Source organism: Heterocephalus glaber, unplaced genomic scaffold (genome assembly GCF_053883595.1).
Source record: "Heterocephalus glaber isolate CG9 unplaced genomic scaffold, H.glaber_assembly_v1.0 deba00001457, whole genome shotgun sequence".
In the NCBI taxonomy this organism is placed as follows: Eukaryota; Metazoa; Chordata; class Mammalia; order Rodentia; family Bathyergidae; genus Heterocephalus; species Heterocephalus glaber.
The window spans coordinates 39,069,592-39,092,715 of record NW_028258305.1 but is presented as its reverse complement, the minus strand read 5'-3'; the positions used below and the strand labels follow the sequence as shown (position 1 = coordinate 39,092,715).

General features: G+C 40.5%; 1 protein-coding gene and 1 non-coding gene across 3 annotated transcripts in view; both read left to right on the top strand.

The window, feature by feature from the left end:
* The window catches only part of Wdr43 (WD repeat domain 43), a 56,170-nt gene that overhangs the window by 2,216 nt on the left and 30,830 nt on the right, over positions 1-23,124 (top strand). Inside the window, exons 2-6 of one of the 2 annotated variants that reach the window (XM_004839237.3) lie at positions 8,610-8,747; positions 11,630-11,751; positions 15,895-16,015; positions 16,963-17,102; positions 21,399-21,501. In XM_004839237.3, coding sequence (XP_004839294.1) covers positions 8,610-8,747; positions 11,630-11,751; positions 15,895-16,015; positions 16,963-17,102; positions 21,399-21,501 — 624 coding nt within the window. The remainder of the gene's footprint in view (positions 1-8,609; positions 8,748-11,629; positions 11,752-15,894; positions 16,016-16,962; positions 17,103-21,398; positions 21,502-23,124) is intronic. The other variant, XM_021253659.2, reaches the window with a different exon arrangement.
* Positions 16,458-16,542, top strand: LOC147827042 (small nucleolar RNA SNORD53/SNORD92). The gene has a single exon (XR_015453328.1). It is a non-coding gene; the product is annotated as a small nucleolar RNA SNORD53/SNORD92 (small nucleolar RNA).

The following is a 23,124-nucleotide window of genomic DNA, read 5'->3' as shown; positions in this document are numbered from 1 at the left end:
GTTTCTTTTTATCTGCACTCTCCTTTCAGCCACATAACTATGAAATGCCCTAAAATTATTGCCTTTGTTTTTTGAGACAGGATCTCACTCTAGTTCAGGCTGGCCTTGAACTCATGACAATCCACCTGCTTCAGCCTCCTGAGTGCTGACATGTGTGCCACCATGCCTGGCTCCATCCATATCACTCACCTTTTAAAGCCCTCAGGATTAAATGTTGTAGTAATGCCTCGCATATGATAAGTACCCAGTAAACACTGGTTGTTAGTAAGTTCTGAAGGAATCAGTGAGTGTTTTGTCTGGACTCATCATTTAATTTTGTCTTCATGAAAATAAATCAGTAAATAATGGCATTTGGTTTAATAATTGGTACTTTGCCAACCAAGGACAGAATGTGAAACATTTGCTGATTTTCTTGGGTAATGTGTTAGTGCAATGGTTCATAAGTGTTCAGAAAAATTAGATTGTCACTTCTTTTTTCTGTGTACACGATTATAATACTTTCCATCTGTACCACAATAGTTGTAGCGTTTCTCAGGTTTATATGTGTGAACAATCTGAGATGTTAAATGATAGACTGGAGCCACACAGTAGGTGTCTGAGTCACCTAGGACCTGGTCCCATTTCATTGCCCCCTTAAGTGTCTCCGACGTTGGTGCTTTCTTTCCCCACTGGCTGTGCAGCCCAGGAGAAACAGGCCTATCTGCTGTTGGCTGCTTTTGCTGGGATTACAGTTAAGTAATCCCAGACAGCTTGGTACTTGAGGGATGAATCGTGAGGCATTTCAGACATTAGACACAGCTAGCAGGGTGGCATTAAGCGTATTTCTAGGAACAATCTGAGCCAAGTGTCCCCGTTCTTACTCCTGTATTAGAGGTGTAGCACAATTCAGGTGTATTCCTGTACTGTTTGGAGGTCTCCAGCAATTAAACTTCAAAAGAAGGTGAGGGGTGCAGATTCGATCTGATTGGCAGAAATAGAAGTTCTTGTATAGTTGAATTTGTCTTAATATAATTAATTGTAATTTTTTATATAATATACAGTTTTTTCACTTAACCGTATGATAGAATAAGTGGCAGTAAGGCCAAGAAACGGTAAGGAGACTCTTTTCGGAGTGACATTTAAAACTTGGGCATAATTTTCAGTGTCTACAAGTCAATTAAGAAGTACGTTTTTTTGTATTTTGGTTTTTTGGTACCAGGGATTGAACTCGGGTCCTTGTGCTTTCGGGTCAGGTGGTGGAACCACTGAGCTAAATCTCAGGCGAGAAGTAGGTTTTGCTTTACTGGTGGATTGTGAAATAGATTTAGTGGGTTTGACAACATTAAAAAAAGAAACAGTAGGGCCAGGGATTTAACTCAGTGGTTCCACCGCCTGCCTTGCAAGCTCAGGGTCCAGAGTTCGATCCCCGGTACCAAAAAAAAAAAGAAACAATAGAAAATACTAGAATATTACTCATGATAAGGATAATTACCCCCCCCCCCCAACCCCTGGTCAGGGATTGAACTCAGGACCTTGTGCCAAGCACGGTGCCACTGAGCTAAATCCATGGCTGTGTAAATGTTTTTTATGAGTGAAGTAGTTTCCGTGTAAAAACTCTTACACTGGTATTTCTGGCTAAAAAAGTTACTACTTGCTGGGGATGGTGGTACAGGCCTATGAGTTTGAGGCCAGCCTGGACTATGTAGGGGGTTCAAGGCCAGTCTGAACTACATAGTGAGACCCTGTCTCAAAAAGTCATTGTTTAATTGCTGATCAAATTCAGACTTCTCATGACTGAGGTGTGCTTTTTCTCCTTTCTGTCCTCACCTCATTTGTACTACTCCTGTTCATAAACCACACGTGTGGCATTCAGACTCCCCTCGGTGTTTTGATTCTTACCTGAGTCAAATCCCAATAAGCTTTCATCAGATAGGTTTTTGGTATTTATTGCTTAGCTCAGCCTGCCCTTCAGGTTGGAAAAGACTCCTTAGTCTAAGCATATCCTTTTAATCTCCGTTCCTGGTGCTTTCACTTAGATTTTCCAGTTACAAATGCATGAACTGAATTCTCAGCCAAGCTTTCTCATTGTTGGTACATATTTATGTGTATAATCAATTGGCACGTGGTATTTTAGAGGAAGCAACTGACTATGACTAAGATACAAAAAAAAAATTAAGACAGTTGAGATTCACTGTGGCTGACTTGTGTCTTAGGTGAATGAAGAGATTTCTTTGTAGGAAAGGGTACTTAGGGTGAACTTTGAAGCATGGATAGGATTCTTAACCAAGGAAGAATAGAGATAAGTAGGAAAAGTCCTCTGCAGGTGAAGGGAAAAGCAAAATGGGAAAATATATTTTATTTAGGTAGTGATCAAAGGGTGGATTAGAATCATTAGCACTGACCTCTTGGTTTTAGAGATCTTTAGTATAAAGTAGTACTTAAATATTAGAGTTCACTAAAATGGACATGTCTAGACATGCTCATCCTGTTGAATGGGAAGTTACTTTTTTTTTTGGTACAGGGAATTGAACTCAGGACCTTGCGCCTTCCAGGCAGGTGCTGTGCCACTGAGCTAAATCCCCAGCCCGGGGAAGTTACATCATCCAATCCTGGAAAACATGCAAGTCGATAGTTGAGATTAAATTAATTAATTGGACTATTTAGGTTTAGGTCAGTGAGCCTCAAAAGTTATACATAAGTCCTGTGGACCTTCCTTCAACCTGTTTTGCGTCTGTAACAAAGTAGATTCCTCAGGTAGGGAGATTAGGACTTTGGTGATGTTAATTTCTAAATTTATTGGGTACTTTTTAGTGCAAATTCACATCTGTGTTAAGGATGTACAAACTAGACCAGCCTTTCTTTTACACATTGAGAAACCTCAGTGTAGGTGATTTAGTTTGATTTGGGAAAATCAAGTAGAAATATTTTCTGGACTCATTTGGGAGGGAGGTGTGGCACTGGGGATTGAACCCAGGGCCTTTGCACTGAATTACCCAACCCTTTATTTTTTTTTGTTTTGATATGTATTTTTTAAAATTTCCTTGTAGTTTTGACTTATCATGAACAAGTAACAGGAAAGCCCACCCCTTATTTATCGATCAATTTTTAAATTATTATTTGTTTTTTTGAGACAGGGCCTCACGATGTAATCCAGGCTGTCCTCGAACTTGCAGCGATCCTCCTGCCTGAGCTTCTCTGGTGCCGGCCTTACAGGCATGTACCATATCTTGGCCTTTCAGCCCTTTTAAAAATCTTTCATTTCGAGATACAGTCTCACTAAGTTGCCCAGGCTAGACTTGAATGTGAGAGCCTCCTGCCTCAGTCTCCCAGAGTACTGAAATTACAGATTTGTGTCTCCAAGCCTGGCTTCTTCTGGATTCTTTCAGAGAAAAACCTTCTTGATAAGGTAGCAGAATTGAAGTATATTTTTTACTGAAATGCTTGGGACTATAAGAGTTTCAGAATTTAAAGATTCTTAGATTTTAGTATATTTGCGTAGACTTTCACTGTTTGAGCATCCCTAATCTGAAAGTTGATCTGAGATGCTCTAGAATTTCAAATTCTTGGAGTAGGGATGTTCAAATCATAGTAGGTTAGTATACTTCCCATTACTATCCTTTCATGAAATGTTTGTTCATAATCTTAAGTAAAAAAAACTATGTTTGCCCTCAGGGATCACTCAAAGGCAGTTTTATTTAATTTTAAAATTTTTATTTATTTATTTATGGAAGGGGCTGGGGATTTAGCTCAGTGGTTCTGCCGCCCGTCTGGCAAGTGAAAGGTCCTGAGTTCGATCCCTGGTACCAAAAAAAAAAGTTTCTGTATTTATTTTTTGAGACAGGATCTCACTGTGTAGTTCAGGTTGGCCTTAAACTCACTATGTAGCCCAGGTTGGCCTTGAACTCATGATGATCCTCCTGCCTCAGCCTCCTGAGTGCTGGGATTACAGGTGTGGGCCATCATGCCCAGCTAAAGGCAGCTTTAGATACTTGTGTATGAAATACATGGTGAATGTTTAAATTTCTAAAAAAACATTATTACAGTAAAATACATATTGCTATTAATTCCCCTCAAAATACTTTTTGTTTCAAACTCCTTTATCTTATTGCCCCCCCCCCCCCATATGGGGGATCAAATTTAGGACCTTGCACTTGCAAGACAGGCATGATGCCACTGAGCTATAAATCCCTGACCCTTGTTCTTGCCTATTTGTGAAGCAGTTCTGGAAGTCCTCTTTTTCTGAATGTTTGTATGAGTGTGATCAAAAATGAGTGAATGCTGCTGGCAAGGCCCTCCAGCACAAAGCACAAGGCTTATAAAAACATGATGGTGTGTCTTCATTCACCTTATTCACTGGAGCTGGCATCTTCCGACCCTTCCCCAAAGTCAAAATGACCATGAAAAATAAATATTTTGAATAGATTTGGGACATAAAGGCAGCCACAACAGTACAACTAAAGTTGTTCACGAAAGAGAACCTCCAGAACTGCTTCAGAAAGTGGCAGGAATGTGAGGATAAGTGTTTGAAGAGGAAAGAGGTTTTTTTTTTAATAGCAAAACATATATTGGTACACTTTAGATATGCACAGTCATAACACTCATCGGGAATTTGCACCTGCACATGATACCTGGGGGAAGTATTTTGAGGGGAATAGATGGCAGTATGTCTGTTATTATTGTCATTAAGAAACATTCAGTGTATTTTTTTTTTTTTTCTTTGTACTGGGGATCGAACTAGGGTCCTTGTGCTTGTGAGGCAGGCGATGGAACCACTGGGCTAAATCCCTGGCCCTATTCAGTGTATTTTTTGATCACAAGGCTTGATGGAAGGCAGGACCTAGGGCCATAATGCAGAGGTTTTAAGGTTTCAAGCAGGTTGTGTTACTGATGAGAGTGTTCTTTCAAGAATTTCTTTCAATTGTAACTTCTCTTTTGGGTTTATTAACATGGATACATTACTAAAGATTTGCAAAATGTTACTGTTTTCTGTTGTTTGTTAAATCTTTGGTTTTTGTTCACCTAAGTGTCCAGTCATATTCTTCAAATGTGATATCCCCCTGAAATAACTAAAAGAAAAAAAATGAAAAATGCTTTAGAAACTTATCTCCTATATTTACACAGTGGTAACACTGTAGTTTTCCATTTGATGGTTCTTGATTTCATTCTTGTTTTGCTTTTGAGACAAGGTCTCACTTTTGTAGTTCAGACTGACCTTGAACTGATTATGTAGCCCAGGCTGGCCTTGAACTCAGTGATCTGCCTGCCTCAGCTTCCCAAGTGCTGGAGTTACAGGCGTTTGCCGCTGTGGCCCATTCATTCAGTGGGTCTTGGATTGGACAGATTTTTCTGTGTCCTAGCTTTTTGTGCAGCAGAGCAGAGATCCTGCACTATTAAAATGTTCTCTTCTATAGTATTGGTTTGTTTTATGCTAGAAGAGTGGATTTCTCAGAGCTTTTCTTTTTTATACTGAAACACATAAGTTGTCAAGTTCTAATTTTTAAAAAGATGTGGAAGATAAGTTTTAAAATAAAATATTTTCAACATTATAAGCTCTGGTGTAGTGATTGTAAGTTGTGATTATTGATTGTCTTTTCACTGGACAGATGAGCTGTTAGCATCACATTTGAAATCAGAGTTTTGTGGTCTTTGCCACTAGATGGAAACTTGTGCCTTTCAAGCCATGCGAATCACTGAGCAAACACGGAACTCAGGCTAACTCTGATCGGCGCTGGAGCAATTTCTGTGTGTGCCCTGAGTTGCTCTACAAGTTACAGCTGTTTGCTGATGCACATTGAACTCAGTGCATATTTATAAATATAGAAACATTTGAGTCCTTCTTCTAGAAACTTAGCTAGGATTTGGGGAAAGATGGGGACAGGGAAAGGGAAGTGTTGGCCCTTTAGCTGTGGATCTGTGGACTCCCAGACCCTGGAGTCTGGATCCTGTCTCCCCTCGAGTGGAGGGTTCTCTTGGGCCTGTTGGGAAGGAGGGTGGGTGGGAGAAGTGGAAAGAGCCCTGGAGCCGCGTGGGCCTGGGGAGGACAGTACCTCAATCGTGTCCTGTCCCTGCCTGCATCTGGGAGGCGCCAGTGGGGCAGAGGATTGAATTTCTCTTCCCATTGGAGGTTTTTCTTCCTTTTGTTTTTCTTCTTAAATTCTTTTATTGGTATATTTTAGGTATACAATACGTTTACATTTATCATTGGGTGCTTGTTCCTGTACATGATGTATCTTAGTTCTTATTTTTTCCCCATTACCTGTGTGGCCTTCACCCCCTCCGCCCTTCCCTATTTGCAGAGACTTTGTTTTCATTTTTTCTTTTCTCATAATTTTTCTTTTCCTTTTTTCCTTTCCCCTTCCCCTCCCACCACCCCTACCTCTTTGGACCTTTTCTTCCTATTTCAAATTATCAATTATTCATTTTCATCATTTTAATCCTTATTTTCACTTTCAGTTTCTCACACCAGAGAAACTATTCAGTATTTACACATGTGTGTCCTATTTATTTCACTTAAGAGGATGGCCTCAATGTGCATCCATTTAGCTATAAATGTCTCTAGTTTCTCCTTTATGACTGAGTAGTACTCCATTTTATTAAAACAGCACATCTTCTTTATCCAGTCTCCAGTTGATGGGCACTTGGGCTGTTTCCAAACTTTCGCTCTTAGGAACTGTGCCACTATAAACATGGGTGCACATATGTCACTGTGGTATGATTCTTTTAATTCTTTTGGGAAGATACCCAGCAGGGGAATAGCTGGGTCAAATGGAAACTCTAGCCCTAGTTCTTTGAGGTATCTCCATACTGACTTACACAGTGGTTGCACCAGTCTACACTGCCACCAACAATGGAGAAGGGTTCCTTTCTCTCCGCACCCCCCCCCCCCCCCGCGCATTTGTTTGTTTTTGGTACTGGGGATCGAACTCAGGTCCTTGTGCTTGTGAGGCAGGCAACAGAACCACTGAGCTAAATCCCCAGCCCCCCGCCAGCATTTGTTATTGGTTGATGTCTTGATAGCAGCCATTCTTTCTGGGGTGAGGTGGAATCTCAGTGTTGTTTTCATCTGCATCTCTCAAATGACCAGTGATGTTGAACATTTTTTCATATACTTATTTGTTGCTTTTACTTCTTTGTCAGAAATGTCTGATCATTTCAGATGCCCATTTTTGAATTGGGACTTTGAATTAGAGGGTCTGATTTTTTTCAGTTCTTCATAGATTGTAGATAGTAGTCCTTTGTCTAAGATACAGCTGCTAAATTTTTTTTCCCACATTGTAGGTTGTCTTTTAGCTCTGTTGGTGGTTTCTCTTGCAGTGCAGCAGCTTTTTAATAAGATGAGATCCCAGTTGTTGATTCTTTGTGCTAGTTCCTGTGCTACTGAGGTTTTGTTCATAAAGTCTTCTCCTATGCTAATGTCTTCAAGAGTTCTCCCTAACTTCCAGCAAGTTTAGTGTTTCTGTTTTAATATTTAGATCTTTAATCCACTTTGATCTTAGTTTAGTGCATGGTGATAGGTCTGGGTCTAGTTTTAATCTTTGGCAGGTTGAAGTCCAGTTTTTCCAACACTGTTTATTAAATAGGCTATCTTTCCTCCAATGAGGGTGGTTGGTTCCTTTGTCAAAGATGAAGTGGCTGAGTATGTCTGGAGTTGTTTCTGCGTCTTCTAAGCTATTCCACTGATCCTCGGGTCTTTTTTTTTTTTTTTGCCAGTACCATGCTGTTTTTATCACAGTAGCTTTGTAGTATAGTTTCAAGTTGGGGGTTGTGATACCCCCAGCCATGTCTCTCTGTTGCTTATAATTGCTTTTGCTGTTCTAGGTCTTTTCTGGTTCCCAAATGAATTTTTGGATTGTTTTCTCTAGTTCTGTGAAGTATATTGTTGGAATTTCAATCGGCATTGCATTAAATCTATATAGTAGTTTTGGAAGTATGGCCATTTTCACTATATTGGTTCTTCCTACCCAGGAGCAAGAGATGCCTTTCCATTTTCGTATATCCCCTTTGATCTCTTTTTTCAGAATGCTGTAGTTCCATTATCAGTTTTGATAGCCCTTGGACAACCAAGCACCTTCATGAATGATCTGGAGCAGTTCATGTCCCTTTTCTGAGCTTAGGCTTTTCCATCAGTGAAATGGGTGGTATTAGTTTCTGCCTTACAGGCATAGCACAATCAATTCCAGCCCTTTACATCTGAGGGTTCTGTATCTGCAGAGTCAATCACCCATGGATTGAAAATACTCTCCTTCTTCATGGTGTGCAGCAGCCTCTGCTGGTCTCTGCCTCTGGGGACAAGTGGGAAAGCCAGTCAGCCGCGCATTGGGAGTGGCCCCGGCTACCTTCCCGCTGCCTGGTGCCTGTCTTTGCCTTTGGGGGCTGAAGTCATGGCTGGCAGGGTCCATTCTAGTCAGCAGTGACAGCAGAGCATCCTCGAACTTCGAACCTCCAACTGTCCCAGTCGCGCGGGGCCGGTTTTTCTTTTTTTACAATAATGGGAAATTACCTGAAAGTGCATTCTTGCCCTCCTTCTTTTTAAAAGTATCTTTTGTGGGCTAGCAGGCATTTGTTTATGAGTTAATGAAGTTTTAGTGTTTGAAATATTAACTAAAAATACTGTTTTAATTTTTTTCCAGGAGAGCCACCAGAGGAAAAAACGGAAATTGGAAGCTATAGGAACGGGCGACCAGATTGACTTGTTGGCTCTTGGTACAGCAGTTGGTAGCATTTTATTGTACAGTACAGTAAAAGGAGAATTGCACAGTAAATTAGTAGTAAGTGTGTTTATGTGTATTTTACATGAGAGGTCTGATGAGAACTGACATTATTAGAAACACTTCAAGAGATGTGATGAGATCTGTACTCTATGGGCAGTATTCTGTCCTTTCTACATTTAAAGAACTGAGTAATACTTTTTTTTTTTGAGACAGGATTGCACGAAGTATTTTAGGCTGGCCCTGAACTCAGTATGTAGCCCAGGCTGGCCTCGAACTTGTAGTGATCCTCCTGCCTCAGCCTCCCGAGTGCTGAGATTACAGGTGTGCACCACCACGCCTGGCTGAATAGTAATAGTTGATAGGAGCTGAATTAGGTAACATCATCTTTGTTAGGGGTCAGAGTGTGAAGAATTACTGACTATGGTTAACATGGACAGCTCAAAGGGACTCAGGGTATCAAAGGTAGCAGCTGTGGAAGCAGCTGTCCACTTCCTTTTGGGTGAGGGAAGCAGAGTAGGCAGTTGGAATAACTGCTGAAGTGAGAGCTTTAAGGAGTGGGTCTTCTGTTGGTGTCCTGTCTCTTGGGGAGTGGCCCCTCCTTTACACACTGTAAAAATGACTTCTGAGAGTGTTTTTAGTTTAGAAGGGCAATGCCTCTGTTCCAGGGGCATAATTGTGACTACTGATATCCCATTGAAGCAGTGGCAATGATTAGAAAAAAAAACTCCACCCAATTTGGTAGATGAAAAATTTTATCTGATGTAAAATCTGCCTTTAGAAATTGTTTTCATCTTAAAGATACTGTGTACAACTGTAAGGAAAATGTGAAGTGTTCAGGGCCTGTAACCCTTCATCTCTGTCTTCTAGCTGGTGTTGGCAGTCCTCACAGGGGTTCGCAGTGCACTGCAGTTGAGAGCCGTCCTTTGACTTGGCTAGTTTTGGGGGGCAGCAGGTTTCCAGTGTCCTATGCAGTGTGATGGCTGCAGGCACGATGCTGATAGAGCCTAAATTCTTCTTGAATCCTCTCAGTACTCCAGTAATACAGATACTTTGGTTTTTCCCATTTTTGTATTTTTGAGACAGGGTCAAGGGTGTCAGAATGGTACAGTAAAGTAGAAAGGGACTAAGCTTTGTGGCTGGTCTGTCCTGAGATCAAATCCTACTACTTAACGTGATTGTAAATAATTTAACTTCTCATCTTTTAAGTGGTTTTTCTACAACCTAGCTTGTATAACTTTAGTAAGACATGGACATAATAACACATTGAAAGGGTGTGGTACATAATTAGTCTTAGTAAATGTTGGTTGAATGAGTAAGTGAATGGGTGAAGGGGCACACTGCCAGAAAGGATATGCAGATGTTCACTGCCCCTAGCTGTGTCTTACTGCCCCCCGCCTCCCAATCTTACCAGCACGGGCAGTATAGTGCTAAGCGAATTACTAGATAAACCGAGGAAAAGGGCTACTTTTTGGCTTGTATCTGATTACTAAGAGTATTTTAATGCATTTGCTATATCTGAATTCTTCCTGTGGAATTTGTGTTTATTATATCCTTGAATTCTTTGTGTGTGTGTGCACATAGATAAAATATAGGACTTCTTTGAGTAGCTAGCTGAAAAGAGAAGTAAAACCTTAATGTTTTAAAACATTTTCGTTTGAAGTAGGAGTAATTGTATTTAAAACTACCTTGCATGATTTTGAATAATGATGTTGAGTCTTAGATATGTACATAGTAGTGCTTTGCTAAATGTGTATTTATATGAATTCAGGTACAAAGAGTGGAAAGAACAGTTACAGTGTGTGTGACTTAGCTCTTCAGTCTGCCGAGTGAATTTATCCTGGAATGTATGTGAAATGGGAGACAACAATGGTCTTTGACATGAAGATAGTTTCTAAATGCAGATTTAAAATCACATAAAAATTATCATCTACTATTGTTACTGTGGTCTCCATTCCTCTATGCTCCTGGTAAGGGGGCACCTTGGAGTGCTGTGTGTATTTAAAGTGCTGTTCAGGTGGTGTGGCCGAAACTCATGCAGGCATTTAGTGTTTTCTGAAGAAAAAGTGACTTTTTTTTTTAATTGAAAGAGAGGTTTGTTTTGTCTTGAGACAGAGTTTTACTGTGTATCTCAGGCAGACCTTGAGTTAGTGTTGTAACCCAGAATGTTCTGGGCTTGAACTTGTGTTCCTCCTGCCTCAGCCTCCTGAGTGATCAGATTATAGGCATGTGCAGCGGTGCTCTGCTCCTTTACTTTTTTGTTTCTTTTTAGAGCTGGGGATTGAATCCAGGACCTTCACACTGAGTTACACCCTGACCCGTTTATTTTGAAAGACCAGGCCTCTAGAAGTTGCCCAGGCTGGGCTGCAACTTGAGGTCTTCCTGCCCCAGCTCTGAGTGCTGGGAGTACATGGGTGTACCACGGTACTGTTTCTAGTACTTTTTCTAAGAGATTTTCAACGGAGTTTTTACCTTTTGAGAGTTGATGTTTGCCAGGTGTGATGGAACATGCCTGTAATCCCAGCACTTGGGAGGATCACAGTTCGAGGCCAGCCTGAATTACCGAGTGAGGCCCTGTCTTAAAAAACAAAACTCAAAACCAAACAAAAATAAAAGTTGACTTTGGACTCCGCTCTTTGATTTCACTAGTTCTTGCCACTGTTCAGATTTTGTTGCTCTTAGGGCCCATGATCCTGTCAAGAGCAAGTGGCATTCAAGCCTCGAATTCCTTGATTTAGAATGTGGAGGTAGCTTTTTTCTACAGAGAAGGGAAAGCTAGCATTTTGATGACATTCTAGCTGTTTCATCTCATTTTTGCAAACTGAATTAGAAACTTCGGAAAACTAAAATGGATTAGATGTAGTAAAGGCCTGACAATTTGTTTAACTGGTAATGAGTAGGATTCATACTAACTTTCTGTCTTTACATTTTTTAATCTGTAGGGTGGTGGTCATGACAGCAGAGTCAATTGCATACAGTGGCATCAAGACAGTGGCTGCTTATATAGTTGTTCAGATGACAAATATATTGTGGAGTGGAACACATGGGCGTGCAAAGTGAAGTGGTGAGTGACGGTGCTTCTCTGGGGCGGGGGTGGCTGCAGTGACTGTTTGGAACTGAGCCCTTGACAGACCCTGTTGGAGCCATTGGGGAGCAGACACATTGAGAAGGGGTAGACTGTTGTTAAGGAATGTTTAGTCAAACTGGACACGCAAGATTTTAACACAAAGCTAAATGGCACAAGAGTAAAATACTGTGGAAGAGATGGCGGAAGGTGAACATGGCCGCATTGGGAAAGGAACGGGTCTCAGTTGGGCCTTCTGCGACAGATGAGATTTAGATAGAGGAGGCAGGAGAATGGTTGGACAAGAGGGGAGAGGTGGGGAGTTGGCAGAAACAGGCCAGGAGACCAGGAAGTCAAAGATTTACTTGGCCCCAAGTAAGGAACCTTGAGAGTCTGTCCAGGGCACGGTACAAGGTAGATGATGGAGATACCCTCCAGGTAATAGAACTATGGTCAGAGGAGGGAAATGGTTTGAGGGCTTTAGACAAGGCGAATTTGAAATCACGTTATATGAAAGAGCCAGTAGGCAGGGTGGTGAGAGATGCTCAGAATGTAAGTGGGGACGGGGGCTGCAGCTGCCGAGGTCACTGCGTGTTTACCCCCAGTTACCTTGGTGCTGTGTGACTGTGGGTGAGCATTGGCCAAGTCTGTTCCTCACGCAGAGTAGCAATGTTTAGGGCAGTGTCTGGCACCTTAGACAGGTGCCTGTATTCAACACATCCAGGTCCCCTCTGCCTGTTTCACAGTTGAGAAATAGGTTAAATAAGAAAGAGGCCAGCCTCTTTCCCACTAAATGTGTTCCCTTAGCATTCTTATGCTTCTATAATTGATTTCCCCACTCCCACCCCGTGCTAGATGCTGTCTACTAAGATTGAACGTTTTCTTGAGAGATTTATTCTGGGTTATGAGATTTAACTCTTGATCTTCCATTTTCTCTCCCCTTTCTCCTGTGGTTACAAATACAGCAAATGGCTAAACTAAACTTTATTACAGTAAAAGACACATTGCCATTAATCCCCCCTTAAAATATCCTCCTTCCTTCAAACATACTTAACCCATTGTTATTAGCACTTTCTCAAGCAGTTCTGGAAGTCCTCTTTTGTGAATATCCCTTCCTTAATCACACTGTGCTGATGACTGCCTTGATGGCCGGGATCAATTCAAAACATGTTTTGCTTTTGTTTTTTTGGGGTTTTGAGACAGGGTCTTGCTCTGTGGTTCTGGCTGCCCTGGAACTCTGGTAGACCCTCCTGCCTCAGCTTCCTGAGCGCTGGGATTACACATGTGTGCCACCACACCCAGTCTTCCCTCAGGATTTTGAAGGCATTGTTCCATTATTGTTTTTTTGTTTTTTTTTTTAGTTTTTTTAAAATGTTAATTCTTTTTAGTATTCTGCAATCCTCTTATTTAATGAATTACATTGGTGTTTGATGCAGATATTTCGCCTGGAAATTGATATGTTCATTTTTGTTATATTATGTATTAGATAATTTGATCCTTTTTTCTTTTTTCTAGTGAACCGTTGATCCAGGTCTTGGATCTCCTTATCTTGTTAATTTCTGCTGTCTATCTCTAGTACCTCCACACCCTGGTCGAAGTAACATGGGATTTGAATATTGAACCCAGGGCTCTGTCCATGCTAGGCAAGCACTTTACCACTGAGTTACAGCCCCTCCTCTTTTTCTCTTATTTTGCATTTATCTTTTCCTTCTGTTACTCAATTTCATTTTCAATACCTGTTGAATTTTTAAATTTCTCTTACCATGTCTGTCTGTCTGTCTGTCTGTCAGTACAAGGGAATTAACTTAGGGCCTTTACACCGAACTACATTTAAAAATCTTATTTTGAGAGGCTACAAATGAATTTTTGATCCTCCTGCTTCAGGTTCCTTGAGTGCTGGGATTACAGGCATGTGCCACCATGCCTAGCACTTACCGTATTTTAAATTTCCTGAGCTGTCCTTGGTTCTCTGTGTCTTTTTATTGCATTATTTCTTTCTAACTCCTTGAAGATAATTACAATAGGATTTCAATATTTTTCTTTTGTTGTTGTTCATTTGATTTAGTTTCTAGTTTTAATGTGAAAGCATTCTTCATGGGAGATCCTTGGTGACCTGTTGGTATTTGAAAATAAAACATTAAAAAGCTGAGTGGAAGGCCTGGGTGTGGGTGTGTGGCACTTCAGTTGTTGGACTTCCTTTGTGGAAACAACTGGGAGGCGTAACATGTCAGTAATATAGTTCTTTCCTCTGGAACCCACCACATTTCCCCCAGGAGAATGTTCCAGCCTAGCTCTTTTTCAGCATTAGGGCCATCTGTGTGTTGCCTGCGCATAGAGCTCTGGTGTAGTATGTTGAGTCCGATGAGTCCTCTGCTGATGCTGGTATAATCAGATTACACCAAGTGGCAAAACTGGTGCTGGCACTGGGCAAGTTCTCAGAATGGAGAGGTAGATCGAGGGAGCTTGTGGCCTCCTCAAGGCAGGGCGGGGAATCGTGCCTTCGTGTTTGTTGAGACAGAATCTTGCTGAGCAGTTCAGGCTGGCCTCGAATGTACCACACACCCTGGGCTTGCCTGGAACTCACTACAATCCTTGTGCCTCGATCGGCCTCCTGGTGCTGGTATCAGGTGTGCAGCACCATGCCCCTCTTCAGCTCTGACATGTGGATCGACTTAGTGAATGTATATTGAAAGGTCATTATTGAGATTGGAATGTGGTGAGAAACTGGAAAAGAGTTTAGAAGCTAGAGAGCAAAGAACAAATTCTTTCCTACATTAGTATGGACATTTCCTTGATTACAAGTATGTTTATATCATATTTATCAAAATTTGTATTTTTCCTATGAATTGCTCGTTTATCTCTTTTCCATTTTCCTTTTGTGGTTTTGTTGTTATTGTGTGTGTTTTTCCAGTACTGGGGATTAAACCCAGGACCTTCACTACATCCCCAGCTCTTATTTATTTTTATTTTGAGATAGGATCTTGCTAAGTTGCCCAGGTTGGGATTGAATTTGCAATCTTCCTGCCTCAGCCTCCCATAGTGCTAGGATTACAGGTGTGAGTTCTTTTTCTGATTGCTACAAAGGAGTTATTAATCCTTTGTCTGTATATTACCTTTTTAAGGAGAGAAGATTTACTTTGGCTCATGGTTTCAGAAGTTTCATTCTGTGGTTGGCAGTCTTCAAGGCCCAACAGCATGGCAGAAGAAAGCTGCTCACCCCTTGGCAGCAGCGAAGCAGCACGGGAAGGGCCAGGGAGAGGAACGGGCAGGGGACAAGATCTGCCTGTCAAAGGCACACTACCCCCAGTGACCTGCTTCCTCCAGTGGGATCAGCTGGTGCCTTCATTATCCCTTCAGTTCCTCAAACCCCAACAGCTGGCAACCCAGCCTTCAGTACAAGGAGGCTTTGGGGACATTTTGGATCAGCCAGAACAGTTTTGTTTGTTTGTTGTTGTTGTTGTTGTTTTTGGTACCAGGGATCAAACTCAAGACCTTGCACTTTCGAGGCAGACGCTGGAACCACTGAGCTAAATCCTCCGCCCTGTTGTTGTTGTTGTTGTTTTGAGGCAAGGTCTTGCTATGTTGTTCATGCTGGGCTAAAATTCACCATATAGCCCAGGGTGGCCTCAAACTCATGGCAGTCCTTCTGCCTCAGCCTCCCAAGTTAGAATAGTTTGTAGTATGTATTTTAGATGTAAATAAACAGCCAAGCTCCTTGTTGCTCAACAGTATTAATATGTTCAACAAACTGCAAAATATCATGGTTAAATGATAAAGGCTAATGTTGCAGAGAAAGCAGGAAGTGCCGTGGGGATAGGTGGGATGGGCTTGTGAAGACCCAGAGAGGTGTTGCCTGTGTCACCGGATACACAAAGCTCCCTCTTTTCCATTCTTACAACTCTTACCTACCCATTTCCTGTCACCTCTTGAGAACTTGTCCAAAGGGAGCGCATGCTGTGTTCACAGCACCCCTCAGGGAGGCTTCACTGATGTGTCCACGTTTTTTAACCTAAGGCAAGATTTTAGGAAATGCAGTTGGCAGAGGACCTTGCATAGTTCTAATGCCTGGTTTGCTTTTTTGTTATTTTCTGCTGAGTAAACTTTCTTCCCATTAAGATGTTTTTGCTTTTCTTTACTTCATAGCAAATGGAAGGGTGACAATAGTAGCGTCACTTCCCTGTGTATCAGCCCAGATGGAAAGATGTTACTTTCAGCTGGTCGAACAATCAAACTATGGGTTTTGGAGACCAAAGAAGTCTACAGAGTGAGTGTATCAAATTATTTCTAAGTGTAACAGTCATACAGAGTAAGTATGGAGAAAGAAGTTTGAGCCATAGGATGTTGTATTAAGAATACAAATTCTTAGGCTTAGTGCTCTGTGCCTGCAGTCCCAGCACTTAGGAGGCTGAGGCAGGAGGATGGCTTGAGGCTAGCCTGAGGAGCATAAGAAGACTTTGTGGAAAAAAAAAAAACATTTTTCATGTATGTCAAATAGTAGAATTAACAGACAAAAATTAGTCTGCATATTTGATTTGTTGTGAAAAGAATGAATCAAACAAATGGAATTTGAGTTTAAAATCTCTTACTGTGCAGTGACTATGGTAATTTTATTTTCTAGCTTATATCTAGCATTTGGTCCATATATAGTATTGAATTGTGGAAATTTAGTGTTAGGAAAAACAGTTGGACTCGGGTTATTAAACTTGGTGCTGTGATGATGGCATAAAATTGTGGTTTCGACTCACTGAGAGTAAAATGAAGACCTACAATTCCTTGGCTGTGTCTGAGCACCTAAGCATGCCTTTAAAAGTAATAGAGTTAGAACCAGAGATGTAGCTGAAGACCCTGGGTTTGATCCCCAGTGCTGCAAAGAAAAAACCATTTAATTTTGATTATTTTCAGATAGATGTTTTAAATGTGAAAGGATTACAGCACAAATCTCATTTGCTTATAATTAAACAACTTTCTTGTGGAGTTTTCCTGCCAGATTAATAATATATGTGCTGCCCAAGTGAGCACTTTTTCTTTTTTGTTTTTTGGAACTGGGAATCGAACTCAGGACCTTGTGCTTGCTAGGCAGGCACTGTGCCACTGAGCTACACCCCTGGCCCTAGATTTATAATAGCTTCTTTATGATACATATGAATTCTTACTCTTTGTACAGTGCTACTTTGAATCTATCTCTCCTAAATGAGATTTAACTTTCTCTAGCACTTCACAGGACATGCGACACCAGTTTCATCGCTTATGTTCACTACTATCAGACCCCCGAATGAGAGCCAGCCCTTTGATGGAATTACAGGCCTTTATTTCTTATCTGGAGCAGTGCATGACCGGTTACTTAATGTCTGGTAGGTAGTTGTTTTGGATTTGGGGGTAGCTTTGCCTGGAAGGAATCTGTCCGTTTGTGTGGTTATAGAGATGCTTTATTGTTGGACTTACACTGACTCATAATGAAGAACTGAGCCTGCCTGAGCATTGGACCTTTTAGGGAACAATTTAAGAACATTATATAATAGAGCCTTCTTTCTGCTTCCTTAGAGATGCAGTGGCCTGAATATTTTTGTGACTGGGCAATTTAAAAATAAAAATTTTTAGGGAGAAGACTTCATTTTGTTGAAATAGATGGCACCTCTAGGTTAATAGAGTAATGTCTGTTTACTGATGGTTTCCTGAGGATATAAAATTCCTTGACATTCTTAGAATCCCCACTAAACCTTTTTTGTTATTAACAGTTCCCTTTGGAGTTAACTTTTGTTTATTTCTTTATTGTTTGTTTGTTTTTGAGACAACATCTTGCTATGTAGTTTGGGCTGTGCTTGAACTCACTGTATAGCCAAGCTGGCCTCGAAGTCATGGAGATCCTCCTACCTCAGCCTCCCAAGTACTGGGATTACAGACATATGCCACCATATGGCTTTGGAGTTAACTTTTTAAAGTTAAAATGAATTTGAAGCTAAAGAACTATCAAAAAATTTAAATGTAAGAAGTAAAAAATGTCTTGGATTTTAGGACCTCACCTGATGATGAAGTTGCTCTTTTTTTCAACTATTTTTCATAGACAAAATACGGAACTAGTTTCATATTTTAGTAATAGTTGAGCATGCTCGTGATCATATACAGTTACTATGAGTTTGTACAAAATAGTGCTTACTTAGGGGAGGTACTTACCATGGCAGGCTTGGTGGCTCTGCTCTGCAGTCCTGCTTGGGAGGTAGAAGGGTCATTTGAGCCCACAAGTTCCAAGGCCAGTTGTGCAACATAGCCAGACCCTGTCTCAAAAAACAAAGGTTAGGAATGTAGCTTAGAGGTGGAGTGCTGGCCTGGCGCATGTGAGGACCTGGGTTTTATCCCTAACACTGCAAAACAAGAAGCAAATTAATAATGCCAGTTAAAATCTGCCTCTAGGGTCTCCTGCCTTACTGAGGTGCTTCAGTCTTAAGTGTTTCACAACACTTTAGTGGCCTACTACCTTAGTTTCTGAAGCTACAAAATTTCTCTATAAGAGAAGGGTTGATTCCATTATGATTATGAAAAACAGTTTTTTCTGGGGTACCCTGGTATCAGAAGAGTAAGCTTAAATTTAACTTGTATGCCTCTCCCTAAAATTTACATCCCACATTAAAAGGCTGCCTAACAAACTCCATAGCTTTGGGTGTTAGCAGAGCAAGCCTGAGGTTCCCTGATATATGTGTGTGTGTGTGTGTATATGTGTGTGTGTGTGTGTGTGTGTGTGTGTGTATTTTTTGTTTGTTTGTTTTGGTTTGGTTTGAGACAGAGTCTTTCTTTGTAGTGCAGGCTGGCCTTGAACTCAGGGCAGTCCTCCTGCCTCAGCCTCCTAAGTGCTGGGATTATGGGTATATGCCACCACACCCAGCTCCTAATAATTATTTTTGAAGGACACATTCCCCCACCCCTACCCCTTACTGGAGATTGAACTCAGGACCTTGTCTTGTGAGGCAGGTGTGGCGCCACTGAGCTAAACCCTGTCCATTAAAGGACACATTTTTATTAGGAAATATTTGAAGGCTTCTTACTGCTTAATGAAAATTACAAAAAAAAACCCCAAAACACAAACTTTTACGTTAAGGAGGTAGTACTATCTCTTATTGATGGGCTGTGATAGCAATTTTTTCTTTATATGGTAATCTGATCTCTGAGAGATTTTGGCCTTTTTTTTATTTTTGGAGATATGGTCTTGCTATGTAGTTTAGACTGGCCTTGAACACTGTCACTATGCAGTCCAGGCTGGCCTGCCTCAGCTTCCTGAGTACTGGGATTACAGGTGTGTACCACCACACCTGGCTTGTTGACAGGTATTTTGAACATTTATAATATGAATAACCTAATGTTGGAATGAATCCTGTTCAGAATTTAAAAGAATACATTTAATTCTTTTTATTTTTAAAAAAGTTTTTTATTTTTTGAGACAGGGTCTCACTATGTATGTAGTCCAGGCTGGCCTTGAACTTTGTAGCCCAGACTATCCTTGAACTTGCAGCGATCCTCCTAACTCAGCCTCCCACGTGCTGGGATTACAGGCATGTGCCACCATGCCCCACAAGAATGCATTTTGAAATTAAAACATGAAAGCATTTAGCATGGGCCCAGAATGTAGCCCAGTACCAAAAAAGAAAAAAAAGAAAGCATTTAGTTTATTAAAGTCAGCTGTTAATTCTAATCTCAAAAAAACATCGAAAGATTGTTAGATATATTGTTTTACTAGTTGATAAAGAGAAACTGACTTTGAATTGTTTTGGAAATCATGCCTGGTACTCATTCTTTTATTTGTACCTAGCTTTATTGAGGAACAGCTTACAGAGATAGTAAACTGTGTATATATAAATATGCAAATTCATAACTCTTGACATACATACATCTGTATTACCACAATCAAGACAGTGAACGTAAGCATTGTTTCATGTCTCTTGGTAATTGTCCTCTTAGCCCAGTCTCCAGGCTTGTTGATAGGTTGGGATATATTACACATAGAACTGTTATGGACATTCGTGTGCCGTGTGCAGGCATTTCCCTTTGGTAAAATCTAAGAGTTGAATAGCTTGGCTTGTTTGATAGGTGGACACTTAACTTTTTTTTTTTTTTTTTTTTTGGTCATACTGGGGATTGAACCCAGGGCTTTTGCATTGAGCTACACCCCCAGTGATTTATTTATTCAAGGTCATTTAACTTTTCAAGACATTGCCAGTTTCTTTTTTTCAACTGCTTGTATCAGTTTACATTCCTACCAACAATGTAAGAGCATTAATTTCATATCCTCTTTAACACATGGTGTGGTGTTTGGAACTCTTCTAATAGATGGGTAGTAGCATTGCATTGGGATAAAGTGCATTTTCTTAATCCTAGTGATGTTTATAGTTATTGTTTTTGAATTACACTTGATATCCTCCAGTGATTGCAGCACTATTTGTTGAAGATACTGTCTCCACTGAATTGACTTTGTATATATGTGTGTGTTTATATATACGTGTGTGTGTGTGTGTGTGTATATATATATATATATATTTATTCATAGTTGCTGTATTCTGTAAAGTCCCCATGAATGCCGATTTAGTGAATATATACTCCCCGGAGGAATTTTAAGTTACTGTGAGGCTCTGGTCATAACATTTTGTTTTCTAATCAATATATGACCGTGTTTTATGTGTGTATCTGTTTAGACCACCTTATTTCGTATAAGTTTTTGACTGATTGACATCGAACTCAAAGCACCATGACTAATGCCTGAATGAAGCTTACCTAAGTCGTGACATTTATCTGACATACCAAGAAAATATATCCGTAACCTTCTGTGCTCAGGGACACTATACAACACATGAAAATTTTGGGGGGGAGCACTTTAAACTTTGAAATCACCAACAAAAAACACAGAAATGCAAAAGGCACAAGACTAAACATTTCTGGTGTGAGAGCAGAAGTAAGGCGGAGCGCAGCCTTGTTTGATCTCTTGGGAATATTGCTCATTGGGCAACTCAAGGTTTCCACTGGTCTGCAGTGAAATGAGCACGAAAACTCCACAAACAGTGATGTTGGGGATACAAATACATTTTAGCAAGTAGGTGCATCTACAAATACAGAATCCGTGAGTGATGGGGGTTGTGTGCGTGCGTGCATGCATTGTGTGCAGAATGTCTGTTTCTAGACTGTTTTCTCAGTGTTGTAAGGAAGTTCATTCTTCCCAAATTGATCATAGATTCAATCCAGACAAAGCCAGAAATCCCAGCAGTTTTGTAGAAATTGACAAACTGATTCTGAAGTTTAAATAGAAATGGAAAGGACATAGAATAGTCATGATAAACTTAAAAAAGAAGAAAAAGTTGGAGGCCTGGGATTGGCTGATTCATGATGCAAGACTTACTATGAAGCTGCAGTAATCAAGGCAGTGGGATTGACATCGAGATAGACAAACAGATTAAAGAGGAGAGTAATGTTATTTACATCTGCCAAAGAAGCATTCTCTTTTTTCTAAGCAAACGTGTTAATTTGGTTGTGACATGAATACTTCTCTTGTTGAGATCTTTACTCACCTAATTTAGCTTTCAAAAGTGGAAGTTATTGAAACTCTAGTAAGACTGACTCCCCTTGGGTAAAATTTCTTCGGTTAGCTAATGGCTGGTTTTGTTATCTAGGCAGGTCCGGTCAGAAAACAAAGAAAAGAATGCAGTGATGTCTTTTACCGTTACAGAGGAGCCTGTCTACATTGACTTGACTTTGTCAGAAAACAAAGAAGAGGTAAGTGGTTTGAGGGTTTTTTTTGTTGAAGTGGCTTTGGATTTTATAAACCTCATTTTTAATATCAAAATACTGGTATGAGGGAATAATGACAAAAAGTATAACCAGAATCATCTTAGATTGTTGAAGAAATTACTAAATCACTGGTTTCTTACGGGAGGAAAGGGAAACTTTAATACAAAGGTAGTACATTTTTAAATTCATTATGTGAATTAAGATAAATTGTTGAAAAGAAATTTTGTTAATAGGAATATATATATAAATAATGCATGATTTCTACATCAAATGCATTTTTAAATTCTAAAATCGTGTGGATCCTAACTAAGGTGTATTTTGTTACAAGAGTGATACTTTCTCGTTTAATGCTTTTTTATATTTAAGGATTTTTCATGTAGAAGAGTTTGTGATTTTGCATACTTCACCATTAAATAAATCTGGCTTTATTGAATTTTCATACTCATACTTCTTTTTTTTTTTCCATACTCGTATTTCTGTTTGACTGAAGCTTTGTAGAATTTCCATTTGGACCCAGTCTGTTTAAATGAAAGCTTAAATTTCACTTTAAATCCAGTGTAAATTTTGAAATACCTACATCGCATAACCCTCAAATTGGGATTAAGAGACAATTCAGACATTTTTGTCATGTTTTAGGGTTTTTTTCGGTACCGGGGATCGAACTCTGGTCTTTGTGCTTGTGAGGCAGGTGGCGGAACCTCTGAGCTAAATCCCCAGCCAGTGTTTTAGTATTTTTGAAAAGTATAGTCGAAGGAACATTGGTTTAAAAATCAAAAGATACTGGTTTACATATTAGTTGTACTGCTGTGCTAACAAGGTTGATATTCTGATACAAAGTGGGAGCTGGGCTGTTGGTGAGAGGATCAGTGAGCTGCCTGTAAGGAGCTTTGCGTGGACCAGACAGGTGGCAAGGAGAACCACAAATCTTAGGTATTTTTAGAAACCTATAGTAGGAATCCAATCCTTTCTATTTTTTTTTTTTCGGTACGGGGGAGCAAACTCAGGACCTTACGCTTGTGAGGCAGGCATGGTGCCACTGAGCTAAATCCCTGGCCCACAGTCCTCTTTTTTTGGGACAAGGTCTTGCTTTGTAGTTCAGGCTGGCCTCAGATTTGGAGCAATCATTCTGCCTCAGCCTCCCAAGTGCTGGGATTAGAGGTGTGGACTACCATGTCTGGCTCCATATCTTCAAATATACCAGTAAATACCTGTAAATTTTTTCAGAGTGCTTTTACAATGCCATGTTGGTCTTAAAACATTTTCTATATTTCAGTTATTCCCTGAATTGTCTCATTAAATTTATCAGTTAGAATAGGGATAGCAGCTTTCTGGAAGTGCCCCATATTCATTTTAGCTTTCTTTAAGAAGCCTTCAGAACTTTAAGTAAATTGCTTTGTAGATCCTGGGAGTGGGAGCCTAGCTGCAGGTGTGGTACGTAGAAGAATCCAGAGAGGAGGATCCAGGAACTGACAGTGGACAGGAGGAGGGAGGGATGGGGTTAGGGTCCCAGCCCATCCCTTCCCAGCTGCAGGTGATTTGCAGCCAAAGCCTTGACTGTGCTGGGTGGGCCTTGTGCTCAGCAGTCACCCATTCCTCTCACTTTGAAGC